Here is a 13873-nt window from a genome sequence, read left to right on the forward strand (position 1 = left end):
GTTTCAGAAAATGCTTGGTGTCTCCTTTGGTCTTTTGACTGGCAAAGCCCCCTCGGGCTCTGACAACTCCATATTTCACTCCCACATTATTTTTATTATACTCAATTTAAAATGAGGAAAATGGAGGACATGCAGGTAATTAGCCCAAGATCATGTAGCTAAAAGGCAACAAAGCCAGAGGCCAAATCCAGACCTGTCTGGTCTCAAAGCCTGTGCCCCTAACCACTGGGACACACCCTCCTGCTCAAAGGCCCCCAGGAAGAGACGGGCACACCATACCTGCAGCCACCTTCCTTCCCTCCTTCAGCTGGTTGGCTACGTGTTCCGGCAGCATGGCATAGAGCAAGGTCTCGGTTTTCTTCTTCTCCAGGGCCAAGTGCTTGGAGAGGACCCGCAGCTCCTCCTTCTTCCTCTCCAGCTGGTTGGACAGCTCGATCTCCGCCAGCCGCTGCTGGTTCAGGAGGATGAGATCCCTGGTGGTGTCGTGGGGGGCGATGTCGGAGAGATGCATCCTGCGCTCCTCCAGCTCTCTCAGGCTGCGGAGCTTCGGGGAGCACACATAGATCATGCACCGCATAGACTCCATCCAGATCATCTGACCTTTCAGTCATGAAGAGAAACGCAAGACTTGCTTATCACCCATGGGGGATGAGTATGCTTAGCAGACAACCTTAGGCAATGACTTAGAGAGTTTTAACTGCTCTCTTTGGAAAATTACCTGAAACACATACACTTCCCTTGTGTTCTTAAATAAAGTTTGTATACCTAACGTAAGTATATAAACTTTGTCAATGACTTGACATCAATATATGCAAATGTGTCACATATTGTGTTATATATAATTAAGCCCTGGAAATAGCTAAGACTTTTTAAATTATATTTTTTAAGGGTTGTTTTTGTTTGTTTGTTTGTTTGGTTTGGTTTAACTACTTTTCTCAGTGTTCCCACACTGTCACATCTTGGTGTTATCAGGACGCCTAAATGTTCCAGTGTTCTTTATCCATCCTCCAAATTTGTTCCAATGAGTCAGCTGTGGATTTGAAAAACAGATAAACATGTTGGTCTTTAGTCAAAAACATTTGTTTTAAGTCAAAATAAATTGATTCTGAGGGCAGGCTTCAAGAACTCTCCCTTGAGATAAGAGCATGAGCCTTTGTGTGTATTTTCTTTCAAAAGGGAGTTTAGGAGCATTTGGGGACTGATTCGTAAATTTTCCACACCACATTGTTCAGTTCAGATAAGCAATTTCTGACAAATTACCTCAGCTGGAAGCAAACCCCTTCCCAGATTTTTCTTGAGAAATAACTAATATATAAGACTTGATAAAAGTCATTCCCTGAGGTTCTTAGGGAATGAACTGAAGTGAGGAGGACAAAAGGAGCAAAAGAAGGTAAGTGGGCTGATCACACAGTCAACTATATGCTGCTGTGGTCTCCCTAAGGAGGCAGGAAAGCAAAGTACTTAAGAACTTGCCGCACAATAAGCGAACGGCCCATCCATCTCATATCCTCCTCCCGGGCACAACGTGGGACTACATTTCCCAGTCTCCCTTGCAGTTAGTCAGGGTGGTCACATGATCCAGTCTAGCCAATGGATGGAATATGGGAGTCATGAGTTCCACTTCCTGGCTGCAGTAGTTAAGTATCTGAGGTGGCTTTCCCATATTCTCCTCCTACCCCTTGTGCTGTGTTACGCCCTGAAACTTTGTGGTGGTCTGTAAGCTGGGGACCAATGCAAATATGGGGAAAATCCTGGTTCTACCCCTTATTGACTGGGTGACTCTCTGTCTCAGTAAAATGGCAGAGGTCATAGAAGCACCCACCTCATAGAGTCATTGAGAGTATTACGTAAGAGGCTGTTTCTGGAGGGAAATAACAATGTCTGACTTTCGATGTTTCCTATTATTACTATACATGTCCCACACCGGGCTGTGGCTCTCCACCTCCACACCCTACACACTTACTTACATCAACAATCAACCTCATACCTTTCTTCCTTGAAGCAGAAACAGAACTCTCTCTTTTTTTGTCCAACTACAATCCACACACCTGTGCTCTGCATTCTACACCATCACTTCTCAGGATCCGAGTCCAATCATCAAAGCCTCCCTCACCTGTGTATTCAGCCTCTCCTTCTCAAGGGACACTTTCCTGTTAGCCTATAAATATGCTCCTATCCCTTTCAGTTAAAAAGAACCAATCATCACTCAACACAACAGCCCCTCTATTCACCTCACAGTCTCTCTCATTCCCCTAATTTAGTCACATCTCAGGAGAGTGATCTAGGCTCTCTGTATCCACTTCCTCATCCTCTCCTTAGTCGATAACCCTCAGCTATTTTTCTTACTTTATGGTGGCTCCCATCGATGGCCCCAAAACTTCCAGCTCCAACACAGCTTTTCAGTCTTGTCTTTATTCAGCTGCTCTGCTGTTTGCTCGTGTTAGCCAGATCCTCCTGCCTGAAATCTCATTTCCTGTCATTTCCCTAACACTGTTCTCTCTCTAAGATTTCCCCTAGTCTCTGAATATTTCCTTTAAGGTGTTTTTACTTATTCCTTAAATGCAGGCGTTCCCTAAGGTTCTGAATTGTCATTCTTCTTTTTTTTAGCACTACACAACTGCATCCTACACCATGCTGAGGAATCTTGCTTGCCAGACTGCAGATGTGCATCTCTTAAAAAATAGATATGTTCATTGTCTTTTTATAAAAGCAGTATTCATTCATTGCAGAAATAGAAAAAGAAGCAAAAACAGATAATAAAAATCACCCATAATTCCACCATTGTTAATATTTTGAAGCATAGCTTTTTATTACCAAAATGGGATCATCTGGCATCTTCTTTTTGTAACCTGAATTTTTCACCTAACAATATAAAATAGATATTCTTCCATTGCATTAAATATAGATATGCATTCTTATTTTTGCTGGCTGCATTGATTATACTGTATTTTATTTAATCAATAACCTAATATTGATTATGTTATGCCCAGTTTTTCATTCTATAAACAGCATTGCAATAAAAGAGCATGTAGTTAAGTCTTTGTATATAATCATGGCTATTTTATTAAAGGATAAATTCTTAGACTTGGACTTAGACAAAGAATGTGCTCATTTCTAAGGTTTTTGATACACATACCAAATTTCATAGAATTTATTCTCCTGTCAACAGTGAGTAGGAGTGCCCCAGAGGATGTTTTTCATTCCCTATTAGGCATTTATATGTGGGTATCTGCAGCTGGTATCACCTTCAATCCCTTCTACAAATCTTTATTTTTTCTTATTAAGTCCCTACGATGAGCCAGGCACTGTGGAGATAGCAGAGGCCCAGAATGACAAAACTCCCTGCTCTTAAGGAGATTCAGTTAGAGACGCTTTCATCACCCAGTTTATCCAGGCAAGAAAGCTAGTAATTATCCTAAATAGTCTCTCTGTTTTTCAATGCCCACACCCAGTCACCACGTCCTGCCTTCATTATCTCTTGAATCTGTGCCCGACATCAGCACCATTGCCTGAATTAATGCGGCCCCTCAAAGCTTCTTGTCTGGACGTGGGCAGTAGCCTCCACCCAACCCCCAGCTTCTCCATACCTCAAAATCCTCCCTTCACATGTCTCCAGGTCCCCATTCTAAACTTCAAATCTGATCCTGGCAGAAACTTGGAAATGGAGTCCAAGCCCCTTATCTTGTCATTTCATCTCCCATCACTCCACTGAACAACCACTTGGGGTTCCCAGAACACATCCTTTCTGCTGCCTCCCACAGCTATGCCTGTACTGTTGGCTGGAGCACATGATCACCCGGCTGATAGGAAGACAGCTCAACACGTGTGCCCCATGACAGAAGGTCAGGTATGATCACATTGCCACAAAAAACACGGACATTAAATAAATACCAAGGGCAGCCCATGCATTCTGAAAAATCTTGGTAACAGAGACCAGAATTTTATCATTCAGCTCATTCATGCATAAACCAGAAATGGCTGAGGAGGTAAAATATATCGTTTATGGATTAAGCCAAATGTAAATGCTGTAATAAAACAACTGCTCACGATTGCTCCCTGCCCCACACTGGAAAACTCCGCTTCTTCCCTTCCTGACCCATCCTCCCAGACAGCTAGAGATCAATGGGACAGGGTGATTTACTACCTCGGAGCTTGAGTGTGGGCTGATTTTTCCATGCTTCAGGCATCACTTCTCTTCGTGTTTTCAGGACAAATTGACTGTTGATAAATTTGCAAATGCTGAAGATGTTGAAGGGGACTTGGGGATGGATGATGCAGAAATACTCATCTACTCGAATCTTCCGGGTTTGGAGCCCTGGGACATACTTCTGAATATTCACTCCGGCTTGCTTGACCCTAAGCTACCCACAGAGGAGAGATATGAGACACCTTAAAGAAAGCAAACTACACCATCAACTCCCCCTTCGAGATAACACTCTGGCAATGCTTTGCGACTCACTGGTGGGGAGAAGGAGGTGGGGAATGGAACATACACCATGAAAGTAGTAAATTTTTTTTTTCAAAATCAAATCTGCAGCCAGTCTCTGAAAGAGAAAAGCATAGTGTGGGAATACACAGGAGTGTATTTTTGACTAACAGGGTTTAAAGCTCTCAAATGGGCCGAGTTATCCTCAGCTCTGTGAGATGGAGGTCTCTCTCTTCAGAATAAACTAATAAAGAGACCGGCACGTTCTGTAGCTTTGGTTCTGATACCAGCTGGGTGCGGGAACCCCTCTCTGTGATGGGGAGGCTCCTTTCACTGATCTGTCCAGGGAACATACAGAAGGAAGAAGTGAAATGAGTATCTTTATGTAAAATACCCAACGCCAGCACAGGCCATCCAGGAATACTTAACTTCACCACCCCTGGAGATGCCTGTTCTATAGAAATGAACCTAATGTTTTGCAATAAATACCATTAAATTTTCTTGCATTCTATGTTCACAACTTAAAAAGAAAGAAGAATTTATTAAGTGGGCCAGAAATTAAAATGTCAACACTAGCAATGATAATATTGTGGCATTGGGGAAAAGTCAAGGTACTTTGCTTTATGATTCCTTAGTTATTTCATGTAGAGGCATATTGTTTTCCTCGGTTTGATTGTAATTTCTTTGCAGACAGAGACCACCCTCAAGTGAGTAAATTTCGTAGAATCTGTATCCTGCAGCGAGCTGGTAGGTAGTGATTTAAGGTGTCTGTGGGTTCAGATAAATATCAGAGAAAATCCCAATGGCTGAAGGCATTTTAATTGATTTTGTTCCGTGAACCAATTTATTTTGCCTAATTGCCTTTTAAATGACTTCATAATCAATTCCGTTGACATTCATTTCATCCAAGGAAAAGGATAAAGATAAATTTGCCACAAGGATGGTTGCTGATCAGGTGTCGAACTGTGTTCTGTTGTCTCAGTATGAAGTGAGTTCAGTGCCACTTCCTTTTTCTCTGATGGCTAGCTTTCCAAGCACTCACTGGTCCCCAGCCCTTGGCATTGACCCTGCATTTTGATTTCTAGAGGTTGCCACAATGAAAAGGAAGTCAACGGCCCTGCCACGCTACAACCAAGTGTTTCCAACCCTGGGAACTTTTCAAGGACTCGAAAGTCCCCACTAGCCATAAAAGACTGTAAAACATTCTCTCTCCACCAGCCAACACCCAACTGCATGCTACAGAGGGGAAGAGCTTCTTACTGATTCATCAAAAACAATGTGGAAGGGAAATGCGTTGCAGAACGTTTTCTCTTCAATCCAGAGTCTCTCGGGATAAATCGGCTCAAAGGTGTTGGTGAGGTGCCCTGGATGTAGAAAAAGAAACGCCCCCATGAGAAGCCATTCCCACCCCCTCCCTGCAACGCAAAGCTCCTGGTTTTCTCTCCAGTGTTTCACAGGCAGAGCGCAAACCACTCTCTTTAAGCACGGGCTCCCTCTGCGTCTCCAGATGGCCACGGCCATTCTTCTTCCAAATTAAAACAAACAGAAAACTTGCTACCAGGTTGAGAAACCCTCCTGCTCCCTGCCAAGTTTCTGCCCGCCGTGGAAGAGCCTCTGGGCCGATTCAGTATGTCTCTCCGTGAACACAGAAAAGGCATTGAAGCTGTGACAGCCAGACAATGGGCTCCGGGAGCAGAGCGCGCGCGCCCAGACCAGCCTTAGGGCCGTTTACCATGGAGCTTTTGAGACTGACAGTTTTGGGTGGCACGTGAAATTTTAACCAACAGCCCTATTTGGCAGGGGGTAGGGATTCGAAGTGGAGCCTTTTTGATATGAAAATCTCCTAGACAAAGGATGTCAACTGTGTGTTTGCCTCGCTTGCCGTGGCTCGAAGGACTCAAAATGCAGCCGTTTGAGCCCTGCAGCCCTTCTCCCGGGTGCAGGCCATCCATCCTAGCCCGTGGAGAGGTGCACGCTAGCTCCTCGTTCTCCCAGAGGATCGGAGCCCCAATTCTGACTTAGGCATTGGGGGAGAGGGAGCCTGAGAAGCATGGAGTGCTCAGCACAGATGGGGCCTTGGTTCAAGGCCACTGATACCATCAGAGGCAGAGCCAGAACTCTGTATCGTGACTCGGGATCCAGTGTCCTTTGGTCATTATCCACCAACTTCCAAACTTCTAGGCTAGAGATACCTCCCAACCCAGAAGGTCTGAATCCAGAAAAAAAGCTGGAAAATTCATTGTTCGTTGCCTCAGTACTTCAGGATTCATTCATCCCTTTGACAGTCACCAATTGGGACTGATTCCAACCCTTTCTCTAGAGACTTTCCCTGATTACAGGGGACAGTGTCTCTATGTCACCCACACAAACCAAAGGGGCAAAGGAAGACAAGTAAGCGCCTTCGCATTGTAAATTTAAAAACCATGCCCACCAAATCCAAGTGCAACAGAAATCTGTGATATCATAATCGCAGAGGATTTGGGCCATTTGTGCATGCTGGCTGCCACACCCGAGAACCAAGTCTTTTCTCTGACCAGGGGAAAGCCCACTCACCTTTTCCAAACATGACTACACTCCTTACAGCATCCCAGTGGGATTTCTTCCCAGGACAAACAGACATCCTCAAGTATTTCTCCTTCATCCTAAGAAAAGCTGCCTCGAGTGCCTGCAGATGGCCAGGAGAGAAGCACACGCGTCTGGTCAGGGGACTGGAGATGTGCAAGCCCCACGTTTGCTGTGATGACACCCATCTGTAAGTGGGGACGAATTCCATCCAAGGAACGGTGTGGGGAAACTGCAAGGTCAATTCTACCAAGGTTCTGGGAGTCCCAGACCTTTTTCTAATCCTCATGCTATTCCTTTATCAAAGGCAGCAAGAACTTTTTTCCCAAAATCTCAGGAAGGGGCTGGGATGATAGCTGGCAAGCAAATCACCCATGAACCTCTTTTCCTGTGGTTGAAAATTCTGCCCATGGATAAACTCTGAGTCAGGCTTCAAATCCTTTAAGATATAAGCACCCTGTGCTCCACATATCACAGGCTTGTCTGGAGACTTTGCAAGCTACTTGGACTCAAAGAACTGTTCATCCAATCTATGTGGTCTCTAAACAGGTAATTGTCACTCTATGAGTAGGGGTTGAGGTGGGCAAGCACAGGATCTTGAGTTAGCTCCAGAGCCCTGACCGGCCCAGCTGGGAACCTGAAAGGCCGATCTATTTTAGAGAGATTGCAAAATAAGCCACCAGGTCCGAATTTTAGACCCTTTATACTGGCGTTTTTGCAGATGAAAATCTTCTAGGCCAAAATACATCCCAGAAAACCTCCCAATGCATATCAGTTCACATTAATCCAGTGTTTCTCAACCACCATTGCCCTTGCCCTTCACCCTAGGAATATTTGGTAAGGACTGGAGACATTTTTGATGGAGGCAGGAAAGCGCTATGGCATCTAGTGGCTAGAGACTAGGGATGTTTCTAAATATTGTATCTTAAAGGATTTGAAGCCTGACTCAGAGTTTATCCATGGGCAGAATTTTCAAACATAGGAGATGTTCATGGGTGATTTTCCTGCCAGCTATCATCCCAGCCCCCTCCTGAGATTTTGGAAAAAAGGTCTTTGTAAATATTCCACAATGCAAAGAACAGACCACCACGGAAAGAATTATCTGGTCCAAAATGTCACTGATACTGAGGTTGAGAAACTCTGCCTTAACCCCATGATTAGAAGTTCCAGTTGATTCTGTTCTGTGCATAGATTGCTTCAAGACTGGTAGCTCCACTTAGGGGAACTGTGCTTTCTGAACATGTAGCCCACCTAATACCTCTTGGTCTCTCGGGATGTCCTGGCCTTCTTGTAACCTCTTTGGCCTGGTCCTTCTCGTCTGTTTGCAAACCTTCTGCACAACAAGAAACACGACATGCTCCTTCTTCCCTGTTCTCTCCTCTTCTTCATTCACGTCAAGGATATCCAGGGTCACGTCAACATCAAAGAAATCCTTGGCCACAGCCTCAATGATCCCTATTGGTGAGGGATGGTGAAAGGCAGTTGTGGCAGCAAAAATCACAAAACAATCAACTTACAGAACCTCAGATGAACATTCCAGAGCTCATCAAGCTCAGGCCCTACCTCAAGACAAGCAGCCTATGACAGATCAATAAAATAAAAGCATGCAGAGATCTGTTATACATGTCTGGGTACCAAATATATCCCTGCCAGTCTAATTACTAGTTTAGCATTTGTTCATTTGTCTGTTTATTTTACGAAGGAGTTTAACTCATTAAACAAACACATAAATCACTCAAGAGATAGTAAACATCAGAAAGCATTAAAGATAATGTTTTAAAAAGGGTTCCTCCAGGAATCTACCCCAGGTTTATAATCTAAAGCACGGGAAAACCATGCATAAAGATGTTCATCCCAGGGCTGTTTACAATAGCAGAAGATTCACATCAACTGGAAGTTCAACAGTAGAGAACTGGTTAAGATAATTACGATACAGAATAGCATTCAGCTATTTAAGATAGGGATTTTAAAGGCTATGTGAAAACATAAAAAATGATTTTTCCAATATGCTAAATACAAAAAAAAACTGTTGAAAATAATGTCTGCAGAATTATTACAACTATGTAAATATAACTACATAATTATAATTAAAATATAGTTGGAAGAAAAATAAAAATGATTGCTTCTTTTGGCACATTGGAAACTTATTTTAAACACTCAAAGACTTTGGAAGTAAAGGTCAAGATGACAAAGGGTCAGACTTCATGACAGATAGAGCTTTAACTCCTTACCCATAGCTAGCTATTAGCAATCTCCTAACTCCCCACCTCTGTCTTAGCCAGTCTCATACCTGGTACAATGTAACATAGACCATGTCTATCTGAGTAATAATGGAGAAGCATTTTCCCATCTATTCCTTTCTCCACACGAAACGACGGTGCATTCATCTCCTAATTAAAAAAAAGAACCAACACACAACGCATTTTTTCCCAGTGAATGCAAATCGCTTAAATTATACTTTTGAGGCTTTGTGAAATAACAGTACTTATCCATTACATCATACAGAACTATCTCCCAAATCCCCATTCTTTTATAGAGTGTTGTAATTTCCAATGATATAAAAATGAAAACTACCATGATTTTGGCTCGTATATGTCAAGAACTTTATTCCTGAGCCCTTAAACAATTATAGGTGGCAATTATTATTATCTCCGCTTTAAAGAGGAGAAAACTGAGGCTCTGGGAAATTAAGACTCAATTAATGGTAGAAAAACGTTTTGATCTCAAGTGAGGCATTGCAGCATGCCAGCCTGCTTCTACCCTTTCTGCAGGGGGTGGCTGGCCGGTGGGTGCTAGGAAACCTCTGTGAGGTCTCTGCCCTGCTGGACCCATGGCCAAAGGACCATGGGTATCGTCACTCAGAAACATCAGCGGCTCAGAGGCATTTGCAAGTGGAGAAGAGTACATTTCTTATTCTGGAAGGATAGTGCCATCTGCAGTGTGAGAGATAACCCATAAGGATGCATCAAAAGAGATGATCTCTCTCCTGGAATAATTGTGACATTCAAGTCTGCCCCATCTCCCAGTAGGCGAGATGTACGCTAGGACATAAGGATACAAACCCTACCCAGGGCAGTCTCTGGGAGAAGCCATTTTCCCCCTACATGGCTGTAGGTGACCCCAGCACCTTGGACAGAGCTTTTGGCCTCAGTGAGGGAAGAAGGTGGGTTCCTTCCCAAATCTTTGCCCTCCTCCGTAGTGTAGAATTGCCAGTTAAAATGGATTTCTTTTTGCTCAAACAGTTATTTTATATTTCCAAAAGTACACGTAGAGACAGTATGTGTGTGCATTTGCATTCTGAATGAATCTAAAGAGGATTTCAGGCAGCACACATCAAAAGCAGATGATAAAATAGGACCTATCCCTACTGGGGGGAGGGAATAGAGAGCTAAGGCTTAAAATATGCACAGTTGCTATTTGGGATGATGGAAAAGTTTTGGTAATGGACGGTGGTGATGGTAGCAAAACGTGAATGCAGTATACAGCACTGAATTATAAATTTGAATGTGGGAAAAAGGGGAAATTTTAGGTCATATAAATGTTACTAGAACAAAAATTTCTAAAAATCCATGGAATTGCACAACACACACAGTGAACCCTAAATTAAACCATGGACTACAGTTAATAGTACAATTATAAAAATGTGCTTTCATCAATTGTAACAAATGTTCCACCCCAATGGAAGGTGTTAATTATAGGGTGGTAAATGGGGATCCTGTATTTTATGCATGATGCTGCTGTTACCCACAACTTCTCTAATAAAAAAAGTCGTTTTTAAAAATTGTGTCTAAATTTGAAATAGTGAACAAAACAAAGAGTAAAGAAGGTCTTAAGTGAAAATCACACACTGCTGCTGCCCTCCCCACCGCATCGCTCACAGTCCAGCTCATTCCCAGAGACTCTTCCCAAAGTGTGTGCTTGTGATTCTTCTGGTCAGTGTTTCCAAATTTCTAAATAATATGGTTATACTTTTATTTCTTGATTAAAATGGGGCTTTTTAAAAATGAAGAGGGAGAGTAAAGGGAAAACCATGAGAGCCACAATGAAGCATGGCCTTTGGAGACAGACCCACCTGGGTTTGGATCCTAGGTGATTTGGGACAGTTACGTGAACTTTCTGGGCCTCAGTTTTCTCATCTGTATAATGGGGACAATAAGAGTACCTGATCTTAGGAATGTTAAGAAGGACAAGTCACGGTTTATAAATTACTTAGCCCAGCAGCTGCCTCATAATTAGCATTCAATCAAAGTCAGCTACAAAACAACAAATTGAGTCTGGGTGAAGTTATACTCAGAAATGTATGCCTTAAGATACTTCCAAAATTACTAGAGATAAACAGGAAGAAAATAATCAGCATCATCTTATATTGTTTATTTGTTCCTAAAGAGACAATCTACTAAAATACTATATAACTATCGGGTATCATTGCAAGCATTTTATTTCAACTTGCCTATCATAACATACATTTTATTTATCTCATCATTTGCAAAACGTCCTCACTTCTTCCCAGAGAGGTTGTGTTCTACTCCTTTTCTAGCGTCGGTTTTGGCTTATGGGCAATGACCATCCAAAGGAAAGGTAGCAGGGTTGGCTATAAAAACAATGAACTCAGGATTTCAGAACCTCAATTCTTTTCACTGCTATTCATAAGGGTGATAGAAATATGGTGAAAACCATATCTGGACCATAAAGGATAGTCCATACATGTTTGTACATTTAATGAACCAGTAGAAAAATACTAACACCTTCTCTAGAACTGACTTAAAACATGAACCAATTTTTAGAGGAAAGGTGTGCTATTTTAATAATATTATGAAAGATGATTGCAAGTGCCTAACTACAGCACTTATTATCATTATTGTAGTGCTTTAGCTGAGAAATTTGAAAGGAAGTGGCCATGCAAATTATTGCAATTTTAAAACTGACCATGTTGGCCAGAAAGAAAAAGAAGTGGAAGGAAGAGAGTTATTATTTATGGAATTCCATGCTAGAGAATTTTACATGTTACTTTTCTTTAATCCACACATCACTATCAGGTAGGTTATTATCTTTCCTATTTATTTATTTATCTTTTGTCTCTCTGTCTCCAGTGCCTAAAAAGGTGTTTGACATGTAGTAGGCACTCAATAAATATTTGTTAAATTTTTAAAAATTGTAAAAAAAAATCAAGGCTCAGAAAAGGCAAACAATACGTCCAAGATCACACAAGTAATAAGTTGCAGAGCTGGTCAGGCAGAACTGTAGCCCATCTGACCCCCAAGCCAGGGTTCCCCACTCTCTCTATCCTTGATTTGTTCACATGATAACAATGGGACGGGTCTAACCAGTCATGATACTTAAAGTCAGTTAAGGTTTTCAAGCCCCTGATTCCCTCTCTGAAAAATGCAGAAAAATAACACTTTTCCCACTTAATATCTGTAGGAAGCATAACAGTCGATGAAGCACTTCTACAGGCATAATCTAATTTTATTCTCATGACATCCCTGCAAGAGGGGCTACGAGCATAAAACATAGAAATGGTAAAGAAAGAGCTTGGTAAACTAAGAGGTGGCCAAAAATAAATATAAATTATTATGATGATCTGTGTAAATTCAACTTCACCTTTTCAAAAAAGGGTTTTCTTCTCTGAGAAAGAAAAAGGAAGCCTAGATCTTTGAACTTCCAATGATCCCTAAAAAAAAAAAAACAAGAAAACCAGGGACCAAACTCCAGAAGGACAACCCCCAAGGGGGAAATCAGTTTCTTAACACCTCAGGCAGCCACTCCATGGGTTAATCAGAGTTGGATGGTTTCCGATTCCGGCTCTTGGCTCTGTCAGGTCCTTCCTTCTGATACGTGAGTAACATGAATCTAGCTGCTTTGGCTATTTATCAGCTCCATCCAAGCCAGGAAACCTTACAGGAGATTTTCCAAACCCCCTGAAACCTGACTGTTTTCCAGCCTTTGTTTCCACTGTGATCAATCTCAAGGCTTAACTCCAAATCTAAACCAGCCCTGACAGGTCAGGCCATCGTCCCTCAACATGAGGCAAGACCTCTCCCACTTGCCCTTCTTTCTTTTTTGGTGTCTAGTTTATAACAGAATCCGACAGGCATTAATTTTTCTATTTCCCATCCTTTTTCCAGGAGAAACGCTCAGACTACTGACACCTTTTGCCCAGGTCTGGGGAGCCCCAGCAGACGGGAGGCAGCCCCCTTGCAACTGCAGTGATGATGTCCAATGGTGGGGGTGGGGGAGACCAAAACTGCCACAGGAGTTTGCTCTTTCTCAGGACCACAAAGCCCAGACTCTGAGCATCTTACCTGGTAAGAGAGCGCGAGGTAGCTGTGCAGGGCGTCGAGATTTTCAATAAACTCGGTGAGATTGCCTCCCAGCGTCCGTAACATCCTGTCATACCCAGACATCTTACAGAATTTAAAGAAGTATTCTCCAAAGAGTTTCAGGATGGCTTCCGTGGAGACACCTGTGGGATCCAAAGCACACCCCACCCCCCAAAAAATGAATTAGCACCTGCCAGGTGTCTGTTCTCCTTTGGAAGGTCTTTATTTCCACAAGGGTCAAATCCTGAGCACAGGATAAATTACTGACCTCTCTCAGGCTTCACTGTCCTCGTTGGTAAAATGTCAATAACTGTGTCCCTGTCCTGGGGCTGGGGTGAGGAGAGAATGATATCTGTGAGGAGCCCAATGCAACCCCGGCACCTGGCAGGTGCTTGTTTCAATGTGTCACTCCACACCCAGAGTCAGAGGCTACCTCTGAGGAAACACAAATACCGTCTCTAAAATACAATTCCGGCAAGGTTTTGTTTTCCTGATTTATCTAGAAGATGATCCCAAACGCCTGAGATCAGTGGCTCTCTCCTTTCTCTCTCTTGGACTCTCCAGA

The 13873-nt window shown here is 42.8% G+C and overlaps 1 protein-coding gene across 1 annotated transcript in view; it reads right to left on the bottom strand.

The window, feature by feature from the left end:
- Positions 1-13873, bottom strand: part of LOC119506934 (guanylate cyclase soluble subunit beta-2-like) — a 66773-nt gene that overhangs the window by 25648 nt on the left and 27252 nt on the right. Inside the window, exons 3-9 of the mRNA XM_037799939.1 lie at positions 13291-13451; positions 9279-9378; positions 8247-8443; positions 6980-7091; positions 5687-5790; positions 4145-4361; positions 280-600 (exon numbers count right to left, since the gene is read on the bottom strand). Of these exons, the coding sequence (XP_037655867.1) occupies positions 280-600; positions 4145-4361; positions 5687-5790; positions 6980-7091; positions 8247-8443; positions 9279-9378; positions 13291-13451 (1212 nt within the window). The remainder of the gene's footprint in view (positions 1-279; positions 601-4144; positions 4362-5686; positions 5791-6979; positions 7092-8246; positions 8444-9278; positions 9379-13290; positions 13452-13873) is intronic.

Source organism: Choloepus didactylus, chromosome 12 (genome assembly GCF_015220235.1).
Source record: "Choloepus didactylus isolate mChoDid1 chromosome 12, mChoDid1.pri, whole genome shotgun sequence".
In the NCBI taxonomy this organism is placed as follows: Eukaryota; Metazoa; Chordata; class Mammalia; order Pilosa; family Megalonychidae; genus Choloepus; species Choloepus didactylus.